This window comes from Podarcis filfolensis (assembly GCF_964270895.1).
Source record: "Podarcis filfolensis genome assembly, chromosome: 1".
In the NCBI taxonomy this organism is placed as follows: Eukaryota; Metazoa; Chordata; class Lepidosauria; order Squamata; family Lacertidae; genus Podarcis; species Podarcis filfolensis.
This window is the reverse complement of record NC_139604.1, coordinates 62,108,699-62,128,272: the sequence shown is the minus strand read 5'-3', so window position 1 is coordinate 62,128,272 and position 19,574 is coordinate 62,108,699. Positions and strand designations below refer to the sequence as shown.

The 19,574-nt window shown below is 41.1% G+C and overlaps 1 protein-coding gene across 18 annotated transcripts in view; it reads right to left on the bottom strand.

Annotated features, from left to right (window-relative positions):
- Nucleotides 1-19,574, bottom strand: part of BRSK2 (BR serine/threonine kinase 2) — a 405,249-nt gene that overhangs the window by 77,129 nt on the left and 308,546 nt on the right. For all 18 annotated transcript variants that reach the window (XM_083587315.1, XM_083587309.1, XM_083587321.1 and 15 more), the window contains exons 6-7: nucleotides 5,586-5,619; nucleotides 3,725-3,793 (exon numbers count right to left, since the gene is read on the bottom strand). In XM_083587315.1, the coding sequence (XP_083443441.1) occupies nucleotides 3,725-3,793; nucleotides 5,586-5,619 (103 nt within the window). The remainder of the gene's footprint in view (nucleotides 1-3,724; nucleotides 3,794-5,585; nucleotides 5,620-19,574) is intronic.

Here is a 19,574-nt window from a genome sequence, read left to right as displayed (position 1 = left end):
AAATGGAGTGGCCCTCATAGTCAACAAAAGAGTGGCGAAAGCTGTACTGGGATGCAATCTCAAAAATGATAGAATGATCTCGATACGAATCCAAGGCAGACCTTTTAACATAACAGTAATCCAAGTTTATGCACCAACTACTGGTGCTGAAGAAACTGAAATTGACCAATTCTATGAAGACTTACAACACCTTATAGAAGCGACACCAAAGAAGGATGTTCTTCTCATTATAGGGGATTGGAATGCTAAAGTAGGGAATCAAGAGATAAAAGGAACAACGGGCAAGTTTGGCCTTGGAGAGCAAAATGAAGCAGGGCAAAGGCTAATAGAGTTCTGTCAAGAGAACAAGCTGGTCATCACAAACACGCTTTTCCAACAACACAAGAGACGACTCTACACGTGGACATCACCAGATGGGCAGCATCGAAATCAGATTGATTATATTCTCTGCAGCCAAAGATGGAGAAGCTCAATACAGTCAGCAAAAACAAGACCTGGAGCTGACTGTGGCTCGGATCATCAGCTTCTTATAGCAAAATTCAAGCTTAAACTGAAGAAAGTAGGAAAAACCACTGGGCCGGTAAGATACAATCTAAATCAAATCCCTTATGAATACACAGTGGAAGTGAGGAACAGGTTTAAGGATTTAGATTTGCTAGACAGAGTGCCTGAAGAACTATGGATGGAGGCTCGCAACATTATACAGGAGGCAGCAACGAAAACCATCCCAATGAAAAGGAAATGCAAGAAAGCAAAGTGGCTGTCCAATGAGGCCTTACAAATAGCGGGGGAGAGAAGGCAAGCAAAATGCGAGGGAGATAGAGAAAGATACAGGAAATTGAATGCAGATTTCCAAAAAATAGCAAGGAGAGACAAGAAGGCCTTCTTAAACGAGCAATGCAAAGAAATAGAGGAAAACAACAGAATGGGAAGAACCAGAGATCTGTTCAAGAAAATTGGAGATATGAAAGGAACATTTCGTTCAAAGATTGCCATAATAAAGGACAAAAGTGGTAAGGACCTAACAGAAGCAGAAGACATCAAGAAGAGGTGGCAAGAATACACAGAGGAATTATACCAGAAAGAAATGGATGCCTTGTACACCCCAGGTAGTGGGGTTGCTGACCTTGAGCCAGACATCCTGGAGAGTGAAGTCAAATGGGCCTTAGAAAGCACTGCAAATAACAAGGCCAGTGGAAGTGATGGTATTCCAGCTGAACTATTTAAAATTTTAAAAGATGATGCTGTTAAGGTGCTACACTCAATATGCCAGCAAGTTTGGAAAACTCAGCAGTGGCCAGAGGATTGGAGAAGATCAGTCTACATCCCAATCCCAAAGAAGGGCAGTGCTAAAGAATGCTCCAACTACCGCACAATTGCACTCATTTCACACGCTAGCAAGGTTATGCTTAAAATTCTACAAGGAAGGCTCAAGCAGTATGTGGACCGAGAACTCCCAGAAGTGCAAGCTGGATTTAGAAGAGGCAGAGGAACCAGAGACCAAATTGCAAACATGCGCTGGATTATGGAGAAAGCCAGAGAGTTCCAGAAAGACATCTACTTCTGCTTCATTGACTATGCAAAAGCCTTTGACTGTGTTGACCACAGCAAACTATGGCAAGTTCTTAAAGAAATGGGAGTGCCTGATCACCTCATCTGTCTCCTGAGAAATCTCTATGTGGGACAAGAAGCTACAGTTAGAACTGGATATGGAACAACTGATTGGTTCAAAATTGGGAAAGGAGTACGACAAGGCTGTATATTGTCTCCCTGGTTATTTAACTTATATGCAGAATTCATCATGCGAAAGGCTGGGCTGGATGAATCCCTAGCCGGAATTAAGATTGCTGGAAGAAATATCAACAACCTCAGATATGCAGATGACACAACCTTGATGGCAGAAAGTGAGGAGGAATTAAAGAACCTTTTATTGAGGGTAAAAGAGGAGAGCGCAAAATATGGTCTGAAGCTCAACATCAAAAAAACGAAGATCATGGCCACTGGTCCCATCACCTCCTGGCAAATAGAAGGCGAAGAAATGGAGGCAGTGAGAGATTTTACTTTCTTAGGTTCCATGATCACTGCAGATGGTGACAGCAGCCACGAAATTAAGAGACGCCTGCTTCTTGGGAGGAAAGCAATGACCAACCTAGACAGCATCTTAAAAAGTAGAGACATCACCTTGCCAACAAAGGTCCGTATAGTAAAAGCTATGGTTTTCCCAGTAGTGATGTATGGAAGTGAGAGCTGGACCATAAAGAAGGCTGATCGTCGAAGAATTGATGCTTTTGAATTATGGTGCTGGAGGAGACTCTTGAGAGTCCCATGGACTGCAAGAAGATCAAACCTATCCATTCTTAAGGAAATCAGCCCTGAGTGCTCACTGGAAGGACAGATCGTGAAGCTGAGGCTCCAATACTTCGGCCACCTCATGAGAAGAGAAGACTCCCTGGAAAAGACCCTGATGTTGGGAAAGATGGAGGGCACAAGGAGAAGGGGACGACAGAGGACGAGATGGTTGGATAGTGTCTTCGAAGCTACAAACATGAGTCTGACTAAACTGCGGGAGGCAGTGGAAGACAGAAGTGCCTGGCGCGCTCTGGTCCATGGGGTCACGAAGAGTCGGACACGACTAAACGACTAAACAACAACAACACCCTCTGACTATTAAGCCACTAAAAGCTCCTAATGCCCTAACTATTTTTATGAATTATAACAATGTTGACATTTGAATGTAGTTGTATAAGGTTTCATATGGAAGGTCTAGTGCTACAGAATATATCTTAATTTACACCTAGTGATGATATGATTTGCTAGTAAGTAGTCTGAAATTATCTGATTTAAGTCAGGTGTATCTTGTTAAGCATGCATTTTTTTTAAAAAAAGAATAATGCATGTCTTTCTCCCTAACAGCTAAGTGAAGAAAACACATATTTTTAATAACTTGTTGGGAACAGCCCACAGTTGCTGGGACACCCCAGTCAGAGAGGCGGCATATAAATAATAAAATTATTCTTATTCCTATTACACAGATATCCAACCCAATTTCAGTGAAATATTGATTAGATAATGGGAAATTTGACAGACATTGTTTTTCTCAAATTGTTTCAGCTATATTTCATGATCTAACTGGACGGACATAATTCTTTCTAATACATGTCCCTTTCTCTGGAAAGGGATCAAACATATTATGGAAACTATCTTCAAATTTTGTTTCACTTTGTTTCTTTCTGAGTCTTTAATAAATGGGGGCTCTACTCATCTACTATTTAATGAACGGAATGTGATGAAAGTGTTATTGATTCCATTTGTATGACCTTGTTGTCTCCATTACATACGAGTGACAACTTTCCACAATAGTCTGGACACTTCCTTTAGAATACCTCTCTCATTTCCTTTGCTAGTACACACACACTGCTTTTGACAGCTTTTGATTTTGCCAACAAGCCCTGAACTGATCTGGGCCTGCATTGATCCACTCTGGACAAATTCCAGATCAGCCCCGTCTGGGACAAATTCCAGATCAGCCTCAGAATCTGGGATTTGTCCAGACCAGATGCACAGCCTTAATACATGCCTATGACAGATATGTAGGTACATGTTCAGAGGGGTGCTGAGCCCTCCAGCAACATTTTTAGCATGGCATTTTGAAATTATGATTCAATAGACCATCATGAATGCAAAAATACAGTAGTTGTCCTATATAGTGAAGGTAATGACTCACCACTAACAATGCAAACAAAATGACTCCACAGCTCCAGACGTCTGCTTTTCTCCCATCGTATTTCTCCCCCTGTACAATATGGAAATAGGAGATTTAACCTGAAGGTTGTTAGATAAATAATTATCCAGGTGTCCTTGAATTCAGTGGGAGGAAACGTTCTTTTTCTCCAAACTACACCAATATATTACACAGATCTCATATATTACAAAAAATGCTTAATTGCACACAATGAGTATAGGGTATATTTAGTACAGTTTGGCAGGTAAGAAGTAGAGAAGACCACCTTTTGAAAGAACAAAGGACTTATGTTAAAGCAGTAAACAATAATTTTAACATAACCATACTGCTTAAGTCTATGCTTTCCCTGTCTGTCACTCTGCCCTGCATTGAACATTAATCTCCCTGTTTAAGGACCTCTGAGTCACTGTAAATATATCACATTCACAAATTGCATCTATATATGGCACTAGCCAGGTTAGTATGGGCATAGTGCCCACCCATTTAGGAACTGCCTTAGGGTTCATTAGAGCTGCTTTGCCCTTTCCCATTCTGTGAACATGTATACAGATCTCCAGTAATGTAACACTGAGATGAGAGAGAAGGCCAGAGATGGATAGGAAGTTATCCACATACCTCCCATTCCAGGGCATACACAGAAGGGAGAATGGATGAAAGGGTTATTGTGAATCTAATGTCAACCCCTCAGAAGGTAGGCGAGGAACCTTTGGCACATGGGCCAAAGCATGTCTCTCAATTTGGCCCATGAAATCATTCCCCCAAAACCAAACCCACCTGCTCCACACCTGTTGTTATATTGCACAGGTTGAATGTCATAGGTGACATCTGCTATGGGGCAGACAATGACATGGTTAAAAAGGCACAATAGGGAGTTTAAAGTTAACTTCTAACTTTTCATTTGCCAGTGGCTCTCATGCTGACACTAAGCCACTGGGAACTCTCATGCAGCCAGGCGAGTTTGCTGTCAGAGTTGGTCAGGGCTTGTGCTATGACTGCCACTGAACTCCAAACCCCTTTGAACGTTGAGAGGTGGGCAGGGATGCAGTACTTAAAAAAAAAAAAAGATTAAAAGAGGAAAACTTTAATTTTCAATTCAACTATCTGCATTTGTTTGTTTTTAAAGTTACCCCATGACATGAAGAAAAATGTCTGGAGAACTCTTATTAAGAAGTATTGTATGTCCCTGTCCTTGTCTATGATCCACAGGATGACAAGGAGAATATATTGGAATGGCATGTGTAAGAAAAAGTCTGAAGAATCAGCACAAAACCTGAAATGTTAGAGATGCCTTGAGGATATGAAAAAACTGTTTCTTTCCCAGTTGGTTCTTTATGGGGCTTGGAATTAGTCATATTTGCCAGATCATGACATCAGCTGTCAATCCCCTGCTATTGATTTTATGAAGCTTAAATTCACAATTGTCCCCTGAGTTTGACAGGTGGGAACCAGAACCTTTTGTTTACCAAGTCACTAGGGGCTGCAATAGTAGCATCCCCTTGTTGTTCAGTGTCACACCAAGAGTAGCACGTTTCACCTTTCTTAGGTGAAAACTGAAAGGGCAGAAGACGGCTCAAAAAAAATAGTTTGAATGGGAAAATAAAACCAAGTAAACACAGGAGACTGTTGCTCTGGCTGTTAGTGATCACATGAATGTCTTTGTACTGAAATTTTATAAACCTCTTGTACTATTCAGATAACCAGACAATGTGAGAAAATTTAATACTTTGGTAATACAAGTGGAGGGCTATCCAGAGATACCCAATTATAAAAGAGAGAAATAAGTTTTTGTTGCTGCTGCTGCTGTTGAAAAAAGGATTATTTTAAGGATTTCAAGCTCACTTACCCGAATTACTTCTGGACAAGCATAATGTGGTGATCTGGAAGAAAAAAAACATGATCCAGTGAGTACTGAATTCCTCCTTGTTTTTATTTATTATGTGAATAATAATAACAACAATATGGCTTCCAACACATATAAAACAATAAAATGTCAAACAATAAAAACCTCCCGATACAGGGCTGACTTCAGATGTCCCCTAAAATTGGTGTAGTTCTTTATCTCCTTGACATCTGATGGGAGGGCATTCCACAGGGAGGGTGCCATTGCTGAGAAGGCCCTCTGCCTGGTTCCCTGTATCCTCACTTCTCGCACTGAGGGAACCACTAGAAGGCCCTCGGAGCTGGACCTCAGTGTCTGGGCTGAACGATGGGGATGGAGAAGCTCCTTCAGATATACAGGGCTAAGGGCATTTAGGGCTTCAAAGGTCAGCACCAACACTTTGAATTGTGCTCAGAAATGTACTAGGAGCCAATGTAGATCCTTTAGGACCAGTGTCATATGATCCCAGCAGCTGCTCCCAGTCACCAGTGTGGCAGTCACATTCTGGATTAGTTGTAGTTGTAGTTGAAAGTATGGGCTTTCAGAGCCAGCTCTACCTACCATTCAAGCAGTATCAGGGAAATTCTAAAGTTCTCCCAGCTGCTGTAAGATTATTAAAAATAGGCTGAAAGAACAGGAAAGTTGTCACTAACCATTTAAAACTGGCAGATGTCGTCAGCCAGTGACTCACAGCTGAATATGAATGAATGGCTGAATTAATACATATTTATTATAGAAGGCTTTTGGCCATAACAATATTAATAGTACAGTGAAGTACTAAAATAAATGAGCAAAATTTATATATCCAAAAAGCACGATAGCCAAAAGACAGGTCAGTATCAACCAAAAGTCATTATACCTCACTATTCTGACAATAGATTTCATTTCTGCTCATAAAACAAGCTAGGAGCACATCCAAATTAACAAGTCCCTAAAACTGTCATCAGCAAATCCATCAAATGCCTCCACTTAAAATATTATGGCATGAGATGACACTGTTGGGTACTGTGGTGCTTAGACTGGGAGCCCTGCAGATCAAGCACTAGCTTCCTGTTTTACTGGGGACTCTGGCTGAAGGAGGGAGCTACAGGTAGTTCACGTTGAGGCACTTGTAGAACAGCCCCAAACCATCCTGGCTCCAGGGAGCCAGAAACACACCAAAGGGCTATTATAAAGCTGACACATCTGCTGTTTTCCTTTAGTCTGGGTTCCACATATCTGAGAGAAGCAAGCAGATTTTCCATCAGGACCCAGCTAGTATATTAATGATCTTAGGCTTGCTTTGCTTCAGTCTACCTCCTGTATTCCTGCCTATTATCTGCCTGTCTGCCCAAAGTATTTGCCTCCCTTTGGGCCACGTGTTTGATTGATACAGAAGCAAAGCATGGCACTGTTGTATGCATTAACCAATACACTTCCTTTTATGCTTCTTATCTTCAGAGTGCCTTAAAAGAATTTCTTCTTCACCAAGAGGAAGCTGGAGAATATTTGCTCTAAATAATACATAGCTGTGCTCTTGAATTGTATTGCGTAGCCATCATTAAGCCTATTTCTTCTGCTCTTCCAGTTTTTACTGGTCAAAAGAGCTTGCTGATCCATGATTTCTACATATGGCCCATCAAAGCAGTGAGGGGGAAAAATTGGACAGCAGCAGCAGCAACCCCCACCAACATAACATGTGCTCAGACCACTGTCTGCTGCTGTGCTCCCTGCCTGGCAACTAATTGAGAAACAGTTCCCTGAAATCAATTATTCATTCCAACCTGCCACGTAATAATTTTGCATCCTGGAAATTATATAGCAGTAGCCATTTGCTTTATAGCCTTCATTAGAAGCAGCCTGACAAAGCAAGAGAGATCCAAACAGTTCTAATAATGTATGCAGATTTCAAACAAGACTTTTTCTTTTTACCATCACATGGCAGATTACCAGGAAGTGATTACTGCGCATATATTCTTATGGGATGAAATAATAGTGCATAATGCCAGCTTCAGACCATTATGCTTGTATCTCTGTGCCACATCCTTGCACAAATTCACTGGAATGTTATTGGTATAGCATAAATGCCTCCTATCACTATTATGGAAGAAATGTCCCAAAGGAAGGGCTTCACTTTGTAGTAACAACACAATCACATTCAAATTATCTGAAACTTCCTATTTCATACAGGCAAAACGATGTGTGGACAGAAATAGAGGGCACTGAGGGTTTGGACCAAATTAGATACAAGAGATCCCAACTACTTTTAAAAAATCAAATTGCTCATAATGTGTGTGTGTGGTTTTGGATTGGGACTGTAGCACTGAGGAAGGGGAAATATGGCTCCTTTATATTTCTCCCCCTTGGGAACAACATTCCCTTTAAGAGAAAGCAATTTAAGACAGGGAAATGAGGGGAAGAGTTCCCCTCCATCAGGGTCACAGCTCTAATTCAAATTGTCCCTTGCCACAACTTTTAGAAAAGAAAAGACACGGGAGATCCAGTTCACGGGTCTTGCACATCACAGCCAGTGTATTCCTCCTGTTCAAAAGCAATCAGGTATTATTGTATTATTGCATGATTCTTACTTTGGGCCCCAACGACAAAACCACCTGTGTCTGGCCTGAGCTCCACCAACCTAGTATGGTACTATGAATGGATTCTTCCCCCCTACACCATCTCCCACTGCAAGGATTGTCCCTGCTGGAGCATGCAATCAATTACTTTCAACCAAGGGTATGATCCCAGTCATTAGATATTCTAGGGGAGGTTTAAAAAGGTCACTAAACCACACAGAATAAAGTAAGGGTTTTGTGTTTTCAATTGCTGGTGAAGTAAAGAAATGCTGTGGCTAATGTTATATACAGATGAAACAGGGGGTCAGGGAGAAATAGGAAAGAGAAATCAGGCTAACCTGACCACTCAACAGCTGCACCTCAACTGCTGTGACAGCAACATGAGCTCTTGGCATATCCACTCTAAATTTCCTGCCAATTCACAGCAACTGTATATCTCCAGCTTTATCTTGGCTCACAGCTCTAAACGGGTTCCTCAGGCCAACTAGGATGCACAGAAAAATCGTTTCCATGCTGCCAATCACCAAACAGCTTTGACTGCTTTAGAAAAGAAAATCCAAATTTAATCAAAAATCTATTTATCTTCCTACAAAGTCATGAATATTTCTTTGGCTCTTATCACTAATTATTCAGTGCATGTGCATCTAAGCAACTTTATCCCTGCCTCTTCCCCCTAGGCATATCCTCATCTTTTCTGCTGCATCTCCAGGCAGTAACGCTACAATCTGCACAGCGTCTTCAATAACAATATCACTCAGCAAGATCAAGAAGCAGTTTTCGCCAGCGGCCTCTGTTGTGGTACACTGGAAGAGGCATGAGGATTAGGAACGTTTCTTGTTTTCCGGGGTTTTACTTTTTCTTTGCGGGGAGATGGAGGTTGTCTTCCCTCAGTTGCAAACTCCGTAGACAGCAATGGGACTCTGAAATGCCATTCTGCAGGCCTTGGCTTCAGCATGAAGCATAACGATTTGGTGGCACAGTCCCATTCTGTAACTCTCAGGGTGGAACTGCATACCAAGCACGGGTCAGAAAAGTAGCTGGTAGAGAGCACAGCAGAGGAAAACTGGCAGGCTGGGGACAGATTAAGCAACTTCCTACTGCTTAAAGCTTCTCTGCTGTAAACTATGCCTTCCAAACCCCCATGACCACAGAATAATAATAATAATACCTTTATTGTGGAACGGTAAAAGGAGTTCATCAATTGTTGTTTAACATTATTCTTTCGCAAGACCCTGAGGAAATGGAGTCTCTGTTGGGCCTTTCTGACCACCTGAGTTATGTTGATTTTCCAAGTGAAGTCCTCACTAAGGTAAACTCCCAGGAATTTAAAGGAGGAGACTCTCTCCACACAGCCGCCCCGCCCCGCCCCCCCGATATACAACGGGGCAGGTTCCCCTCTCTTTTTCCAGAAGTCCAACACCATCTCCTTTGTCTTACTAATATTTAGGTGCAAGTTATTCTCTAAGCACCATGCAGAAAAAGCAGCAGCAGGACTTAATGGACATGAGACTGAGTTGGAACATGCAAGTTTTTGGGTTCAGGAAATAAGCATTTTAGATCTGGTTCACACATTATTATGGGATCACCTCCACGGAATCATCTCAGAAGTCCAACAAATGTCAACATAGGAAACCAGCAGTACTAAATAGGTGGTCTTGCCACCCCATAACATAAAATTCTCTACGTGGCTTACAGTAAATGTGGGTGGATGGGTAGGTGAAATACAAAACAAAACATACAATCATTTAAAAATGGGAGAGACCCTACCAAAATACAACAATGCAGAACTTATTGATAAATCTGAAGCACACCTTCCAGTTGCAAACATGTATCTTCAATACCTAATTGTCAGGGCCTTTACCTATAAAAAAAGAGGACCTCTGGATCTGCAAAGGGCTGCTTGGAAATGTCTAAAGAGACAGTTGTAATGTAGGGAGCTGAAGGTGCTGCAATTCAGGCAATTATTTCTGTTTTTCCTATTAGTTTCGTTTATTATTAGTTTCATTTATAAAATTCCTGAAATGCTTCTTTCTTTCTAAATATAAAAAAAGTCTCAAGGCATCTTACAGCAGATCAAAATACACAAAAAATAAAACAAGGCAATAATATACAACAAAATAATAAGTGACATAACCCCAGCAGACAAAACATAAGAGAAAATCATCTTTAAAAATCATTAAAGCCACCATCTCACCCCATCAAATGCCTGGGAGTAGAGGAACATCTTGACTTTGGTACGATGCCTACAGAAGTGATCCAGTGTACGTTTCTATCTGGATTACTTTGCCCCTTCTTTTCCAAGTACATTCCTCTGCTGCTCTGTGAACATTTACAATTCACACATGAAAAAGAGCAGCAGAAGAATAGCTCCAGCGGCAGTGTGCTATACCTCCACAGTTGGAAGCAGCAATGCTTCTGAATACCATACCAGTAGTTGGAAATCATGTGAGGGGAGGGTGCTCTTTCATGTTCTTTTCACTGGTTTCCCACAGGCAAGTGGTTGGCCACTGGGAGAATAGGATGCTGGATCCAAGTACAGAGCCATCAGAGAAGAAAATCAAAGAGTGTGCAATCTGCATAGTGGATTTTCTATATGGAGACCCCATCTGTTGGCCGGATCCAGCAGGCTGTTCTTATATTCTTAAATAAGGTTTCCATGTTTCCTTTGAGCAGGCAATCTTCTTGAACATAATGAGGAATATAGTGGGGGTGTGGTGGGGAGTCAGTACAGAGTTCCAAACATAGAACTCTGTGGTTCTATGGATGGAAAGGCAGCTACAGTTTTAGATAATAAATTTAATTTTTACTGAAGTGATCTGACCTTAGGCAAACACAACAGCAGTTTAAAAAAATCAAGAGTCTGCCTCTGAGGTGCCGACTTCCCTACAAAAACACACAGAAATAGAGCCCTGATCAGAAGCCTCTCTTGGAATGATGCATAGAGTCTACCAGCTGTTCACAGTATGTCAGGAGAGGGGAGGCATGGTGCCAGGTGGTGCAGATGCACCCTTCTTGGTACAGTTCTACACCACCACCTGTATCAGAATAAAACTGGAACAAATCATTTCATCTCTCCCATATATCCGTAGTCTGCTGAATGAGAGCAAGGATTCCCTACAGAGGCACTGATGCAAAACGCTGCTGCACAAAAACAGTTAGTAAAGGACCTCTCACCAGCCACACCATTTTTATAATTGTTATTCTGTAGAGAATGCTTCTTTGAGGATTTGGTTTAGGGTGGAATCAAACCACACAGATGTGTCAACTTCATCATAGTTACTGCTCACTTTGAGCAGAGGGATTTTGTGTGAAGCAGCACAGAGACTTAGTGCTACAGCTTGTTTCCCAATCAGCCTGGCTGCCCGCAGCAATTCCTTTATATCAGGGGACTCATTCCCCCACCCAAGCTATGATAAGAAAACAGGAGAAGCGGTAACTGTGCAAACTGAAAATAAAAAAGGAGTGGGGGAGAGGAGTTAAATTTCCAGGAGATTAACATGAGCAAAAAGGAAGTGAGAAAATGTCAAAACCCTCAATAACCACCTCTACAATTTCCAGGCCTAAGGAATTTTGGCAATTGGAAGGGAAATAGCACCTCTAATGCTAATTAACATGAGGCATAAGCCTCTGGAAAGTTCTCCTGCTCAAGTCTTTACTTTTTTAAGAGAATGTTTGCCTCACAGAGCTGTCCAGCTGAGGCTCCTAGCTCACCTTGCTTCTCTGTTGATGGTTAATCTCAGGCCTTGCTGGCCAGAGCATCTTTTAACGGGACCTTGTTGCATCAATTTTCTATATTTTATATATTTTACAACCAAATTATAACTAATTATATCATAAGAGAGGTTACAGATACTTGGTATATATTTGCACAATGCATTTATGTGAAAAGACCCTTTGCATGCCATTTCAAGATCCCACAGCCCCAAGCAAAACCCTTTCCATCTACAAGGGCAGTTACCTTTATATAGCCATTATATAGCTAGGACTTGAATTAGCTTAAAATTAGTCCAGTCCCCACTTATATGAATATGCATTTGTGTGTCTGTCTGCAGCAGAGAGAGTGATACATATCATAGACACAGGCTGCGAATACACCAAGCATTTAAAGTACATCATTTCCCCTCCAAAGAATCCTGTGAACTGTAGTTTGTGAAGGGTGTTAGAAACTAAATCTGTGAGGGATAAACTATAGTTCCCAGGATTCTTGGGGCGGGGAAAGAATAATGTGCATTCAATGTATGGTGTGTAGCTCCAGAGCAACTATGTATACAAACAAGCAAAGCCCCTTTACTCTAAGAATGAAAAAAAGTGCAACACAACAGCCACAACAAGGAGACCAGATATGATCCTAAGGCATGTATGTGCTACACATTCAGCCTAGCTTCAAGTATATTTAACTGTCATGTTTCTCATCCAAAGGACCCAAGTAAATGCAGTTATGAATACATTACAGTAATTTCTGAGTCTGGAGGGGGTGTGGAAGGGGACAGTTAAACCACAGTCATATGTTAGGTAATATTTATAAACTTCTTGAAGATGTCTTAGGACCTGATCCAAAGAGGCTTGTGATCTAACTAAGGAAAGCAGGGGACGAAAGGGAAAAAAGTCCATCACTGCACCAGCTGTACCACTGCAGCTTTGTTGGCATCCTTCTGTCTCGGAAAACAATGGAAGAGCACACCTTTGGGGGTGAAGTCAAACCATTGGAGAGTTGCAGCTAATTCCAGGTCAACATAGGCAAAACATGGCAAAACAGAAAGTTACCGTGTCCCAGCCAGATACCTTCATCATAACAAAGCCATCCTGACTTTCCCCCTGGTGACAGTCAAGCACCAGGGGGCTATAACTAGCAATCTGCAATATCATAAAAGCATCATGCGGTGGAGAAGTGGCTCTGGGACAGATGGGAGAGCCTTCCCAGCATTTAATTGCCTTGAATTTTCTTTGCCTGGAAGGTAAAGGCAAGTGAGAGAATGAAGAAATCTGAACTAATAAAAGCTGCATCATGCCAACTCCCCAGCTCCATCCACTCTCTGCTGTTTGCTCATGGGCCTCCCTGGCTCTTGGAGAAATGCAAAGTCTTGCTGAATTACTCCTTTTTTTTTTTATAATATATTTATTAAAGTTTTCAAATAAAGCATATATTAGATAAGCACTTATCATTGTCCATTTAACATCTCTCAATTGTTACATGGGACTCCCCCACACCTCCCGCATACACTTACATCATTATTAAATTAATTTCAAACAAATTATCATTTAACTCATCTTAATTAATAATCTTAATTTGGTTTGACATATAATTCAGCCTTAAATCTAATTTAATGGTAGACAATTGTCTGCACTGGCATCCAATTCAGCACTCAGCCAAATTACAATATTTTTGTAAATAAATCTTAAATTTCCTCCAGTCTTCTTCCATCCTTTCTTCTCCCTGGTCTCGAATTCTGCCGGTCATCTCGGCTAATTGCATATAGTCCATCAGTTGCATCTGCCATTCTTCCACAGTGGGTAGCTCCTGAGTTTTCCAATTCTTGGCAATTAATATTCTTGCTGCTGTTGTTGCGTACAAAAAGAATGTTCTGTCCTTTTTTAACACACTCTGGCCGACAATACCCAGGAGAAAGGCCTCTGATTTCTTAGTAAAGGTGTATTTAAACACCTTTTTTAATTCATTATATATCTTCTCCCAAAAGGCCTTCACTCTAGGGCAGGTCCACCAGAGGTGAAAAAATGTTCCTTCATTTTCCTTACATTTCCAACATTTGCTATCAGACGAATGGTATATTTTAGCCAGTTTAACAGGGGTCATGTACCATCTATACATCATTTTCATCACATTTTCCTTCAACGCATTACATGCAGTGAAGTTCAGCCCAGAGGTCCACAACCTTTCCCAGTCTTCAAACATAATATTATACCCAATATCCTGCGCCCATTTTATCATTGTTGATTTTACCATTTCGTCGTGTGTGTTCCATTTCAGCAGCAAGTTATACATTCTTGAAAGTACCTTAGTCTTAGGTTCTAACAGTTCAGTTTCTAACTTTGACTTTTCCACTTGGAATCCTAGCTTTTTGTCATTTTTAAACACTTCTTTAATCTGAGCATAGTGTAGCCAGTCTCGCACTTTGTCTCTCATCTTTTCTAAACTCTGCAATTTCCAGTTGTCACCATCCTTTTCTATTATCTCCCAATATTTTGGCCAGTTGGCCTCCATATTGGCTCTTTTCCGAGCCTTAGCCTCCAGGGGTGACAGCCACCTCGGAGTTTTATTCTCCAGTAAGTCTTTATATTTTGTCCAGACATTAAAAACTGATTTTCTGACAATATGGTTCTTGAAGGCCTTATTTATCTTAGCTTTATCATACCATAAATATGCATGCCATCCAAACGCATTATTAAAACCTTCCAAGTCCAAGACATCCGTATCTTCAAGAAGTAACCAATCTTTTAACCAGCAGAAAGCTGCAGCTTCATAATACAACTTTAAATCTGGCAGGGCAAAGCCCCCTCTTTCTTTCGCATCTGTTAATATTTTAAATTTGATTCTGGGCTTTTTGCCCTGCCAGACAAATTTAGAAATATCTTTCTGCCACTTCCGGAAGCACTCTGTCTTGTCTACAATCTGCAGTGTCTGAAACAAAAATAACATTTTTGGCAATACATTCATCTTGATGGCAGCTATTCGGCCTAACAAAGAAAGTTTTAGTCTTGACCAACTATCCAAGTCTCTCTTAATCTCTGACCAACATTTTTCATAATTATCTTTAAATAAACTCAGATTTTTTGCTGTTATGTTTACCCCTAGGTATTTAACTTTTTTAACCACATTTAGTTCTGTCTCTTTCTGAAGCTGTTCCAACTCAATATCTGTCACGTTTTTCCCCAAAACTTTAGTTTTTTGCTTATTTAACTTAAATCCTGCCACTCGACCAAAGTTTTGAATCAGTTGTAGTACTCTTTTCAAACTAGACTCCGGCTCCTGTAATGTCAGAACTAGGTCATCTGCAAAAGCTTTAAGTTTATATTGTTTCGCTCCGACCTGAATCCCTTCCACCAACCGGTCCCCCCTAATCATATTCAGGAGCACTTCCAGAACCGAAATAAACAGTAATGGGGAAATCGGGCAGCCTTGTCGTGTACCTTTTTCAATTTTAAACTCTTCTGTAACCACATTGTTAACTATCAGTTTAGCCTTTTGTTCTGAATATATTGCCTCAATCCCGTTCTCAAACCCCCGTCCCACTCCCATTTCTTTTAAATTCCCCTTCATAAATTTCCAAGATATGTTGTCAAAGGCTTTCTCCGCGTCTATAAAAATTAAAACTGCTTTAGTGTTTATGTTTGTTTGTAAAAGTTCCAATATGTCTATGATGTTCCTTGTGTTAGTAAACATATGTCTGCCCGGGAGAAAGCCTGCCTGGTCTTTATGGATTATCTCACTTAAAACTTTCTTAAATCTTCGTGCCAAAACATCTGCAAATATTTTGTAATCCACATTTAAAAGGGAGATGGGACGGTAATTCTTGAGTTGTGTCTTTTCAGTTTCTGACTTTGGAATCAATGTGATAAATGCTTCTTTCCACGATTCAGGCGCCTTCTTCCCCTCCATTATTTCATTACTGACCTCCAACAAAGGTTGTATCAAATAATCCTTCAATGTCTTATAGTAGTTAGAGGTCAGTCCATCTGGCCCTGGTGATTTGCCCTGTTTCAGACTCAGGATGGCCTGTTCAATCTCTTGTCGTGTTATTTTGCCATTTAAAATTGTTCTATTTTCTTCTGACAGCTTTGCTAATCCATTTCTCTCCAAAAATTGTGTAATCTCTATTTCATCTTGTGGCCCTTGAGTATATAACTTTTTAAAATACCTCTGGAAGCACTTTCTAATCTCTCCCGGGTTCTGAATGTTCCTTCCTTCAACCTCTAAGTTTGTTACTGTATTTAATCTTTGTCTCCTTTTCAACTGCCAAGCTAGCAGTTTCCCACATTTATTTGCCGATTCAAAAGTTTTTTGTTTCATTGTTTTAATCTTCCATTCTATTTCCTGATTTATCAGCTTGGAATATTGCGCCTGATAAAGTTTAATTTCTCTCAGAATCGGTTGGGACTTCGGGTTAGATCTTAACTTCTTCTCCAACTCTTTGATACTTTCCAGAATTTTATCTTTCTTTTCATTTTGCAGTCTTTTCTTTAAGGAATTCTGTTGAATCAAGAACCCTCTCATCACAGCTTTACTTGCATCCCAGATAGTTCTTTTTTCCACCGTAGTGTTCAAATTAATCTCAAAATAGTCCTTTAAGGTTTTTTGGGCCTTCTTTACAATTCTTTGATCTCTAAACAGGCCATCATTCATCTTCCATCTAAAGGAGCCGATTGGGATCAATGTCATATCCATTCTCAAGGCGTTATGGTCGGAGCATGTTTTGGGGCAGATTTCCACCTTCCTCACCTTAGGTGCCAGACTTCTAGTTATCCATATTTGGTCGATTCGTGTCCAAGTCAGTTGAGCTTCAGAAAAGAATGTTCCTTCTCTTCCCAGGGGGTTTCTAACTCTCCAGATGTCAACCCAGTCCATATTGTCAGTCATTTCAAAAAAGGTCTTAGGTAGTCTTCCCTCTTTAGTAATGTTCTGGTTCTGTGACTTATCCATATTTGTTGATACGACCCCGTTCATGTCCCCCATCATGATGACGTTGTTGTAATCCAGATAATCCAGCATGATCTCGTGCAACTTCTTATAAAAATCCGATTTTCCTTCATTTGGAGCATAAATTCCTAATATCAAAATTTTTTCTCCTTGATACTGTACTTCTATTGCGAGGATTCTTCCACTTTCATCTTTAAAGAGAAATTTTGGTGAAAGGCTCTCTTTTGCATAGATCACTACACCTCTCTTTTTAACTGTATCCGATGATATAAATTCTTGACCAAGCCTTTTATTTATTAACACCTTTCTATGGAGCCTAATCACATGTGTTTCTTGTAAGCATATAATGTCCAATTGTTCCTTTTTTAAAATATGAAAAATTTTAGACCTTTTTTCGGGACTGTTACAGCCATTTATGTTCCAGCTCAAAAGCTGCAGAGACATCCTGGATAGATCTGGTTATTCTTTCTGGGGTGGTACCTTGTTCTCCGGTCCTTGAGGATCCGAGGGGGCGGGCTCCCCTGGAAGTTCTGGCGCTGGCAATCCAAGTCCTTTGTGGAGGTCTTCTCCGTGTGCTCCCAAAAACTTGTCTCTATCTTCCACTGTTTTAATTTTGATCTTTCTCCCTCTGTAGGTAAAGGATAATCCTTGTGGAAACTCCCACCTGAAGATAATTGCGTTGCTTCTCAACAGTCTTGCCAATTCCGTGTAGTTAGATCTAAGGTCCAGCAACTGCTTAGGAATGTCCTTGTAGATTTCAATTCTCTTGCCCAAAATGTCTAGTGACTTTTCGTAGTGCAGGCCCAAAATCTTGTCCCTTTCCTCCTTTGATCTCAGTGTTATCAAACAATCTCTGGGCTTCTCTGTCCTTCTGACTCTGCCAAGCCTGAAAGCAGATACAATTTTAAAGTCTTTTTCCTCTAACTTCCAAAACTTGGCAAATTCCTTAGTTAGAAATTCAATAAAATTATCTTCTTCCACCTCTGGTATTGACCGTATCCTCAAGTTGGTCTCCCTGTTTCGCAGTTCTGTCATCAAAAAGTAAATCTGATGTTCTCCAACTTGTTTGCTGAGTGGTCTTACTTCTTTCTCAAGTTCTTCCAATCTTTGACTAGTATCTTCAGCCAGTTTACGATTTTCACCTACAGCCTCCTTTAATTCTCCAATAGACTGGGCATTCTGTGCAACTTGTCCAGTCAGCTTATTCAAGCTTTCTGTGTTCTGTTCAATTTTAGCTGTATGCAAATCAGCCTTCTTGTCCAGAGCCTCCAGTTTCTCCAAAATTTTCTCCAAGACAGAGCTACTTGTCCCTGAAGCCATATCTCCCAGGTGCAGCTCCTCTGTCTCACCCTCCCCTGCCTGTACTAGGGAGGCCGCCTCTATGTCTGGAGGCAAAGTGGAAGGCAAGGCCGGCACAGAAGATCTACGCTGTGAGGCTGCAGATAAAGTTAGAGTTGTTTGTTTAGTCCTTCCTCTTCTCCTTGCGCCACTCATTCCAAAGTTATCTGTAATCCAAGGTCAATCCAAGTTGTTCCCATGAGAAAGCAGAGTCCCAGATGCAATAGTCAAACAGAGGCCGGGAAAGGGAAAGTAAAACAAAGTCACTGCTGTAAGTCCAAAATCCTCTAGAGGGAGCTTAATACGTCTTCAGGGAAAAGATCAAATCCAAGTTAAAACTTATAAATTTAAATCCATGTCTATCGCCTCCACAATGTATTATTTTTAGCAGAGTAAAACTTAAAGCAAAACAGTGTTTCTTACAGTGCCTTGACTGCAACAGTTTCAAAGTATCCAGTTCCAACTCAGAATGTTTCAAAACCTGAATTCAATGTATCCAAAGTTGCAAACTGGTGCTCATCCAGGCAGCTCCAGCACCAGAGATTCTTATTTATTTTATAATCCACTGGTGCCACAGAAGAAGGATATCAGTGCACCCCGAATATGACCAGCAAAAGTCAGTAGCTCAAAGTCTTTCACTCAGAAAACTGCTTTAACAGGGTGCCAGCATTTAGTTAACGCATAACTTTTTGTCTCCACTCCTCCTGCTCTTTGCTTAAAGTTCAGTATAGCGGGAGATGGGCTTCCTGCTTATCCTCACTCCGTTTTCAGCCAGATTTCAACTTTTTAAAAAAGTTTTAAAAGTTTCATAAAGTTCTCAAAAAGTTTCAGAAAGTTGACAAAAGTTTCAGAAAGTTTTCAATGTCCAAATTTACTCACGGGTTGTAGTTTCCAAAGTTCAGAAAAGTTGCAGGAAGAAAGGACAGCGCTGACCGGCAACAGCAATGCGGCTTCACTTCGCTGTTTGCGCAACGACCCACAGCGCCGCTACCCCCTCCGCGATCCGGAGCCCCTTACGGGGTCCCTTCAACGTTTTGGGGGCTGCTTCTGGCGCCCGCCGGGTCCCGAGACCACAGGCTTCTGCCACCTGTGGTTTTCCTGAATGGGTCTCCGCTTCGCCGTAGCGGACGACCCGTTTACAGCGGAGCTCCCTTCTCCTTACTCGGAGAAGGCAGCCATTACCGGTCGCGCCGCCTCCGGAAGTCTCCTTGCTGAATTACTCCTGTGCTTCAGGGACCAGCTCATCAGCATGAAACTTGCCCGGGTGTGTGATTTCTACAGTAAGCAGAGCTTCAGGGGTTGCCATTCTCCCAACAAACCTCAAATGTGGCACATTATTCCCCTCAGTTGCATGTATGTGTGTGCACATGTTTAAAACTGTTCTGCCCTCCCTATGAAGATGTGAGC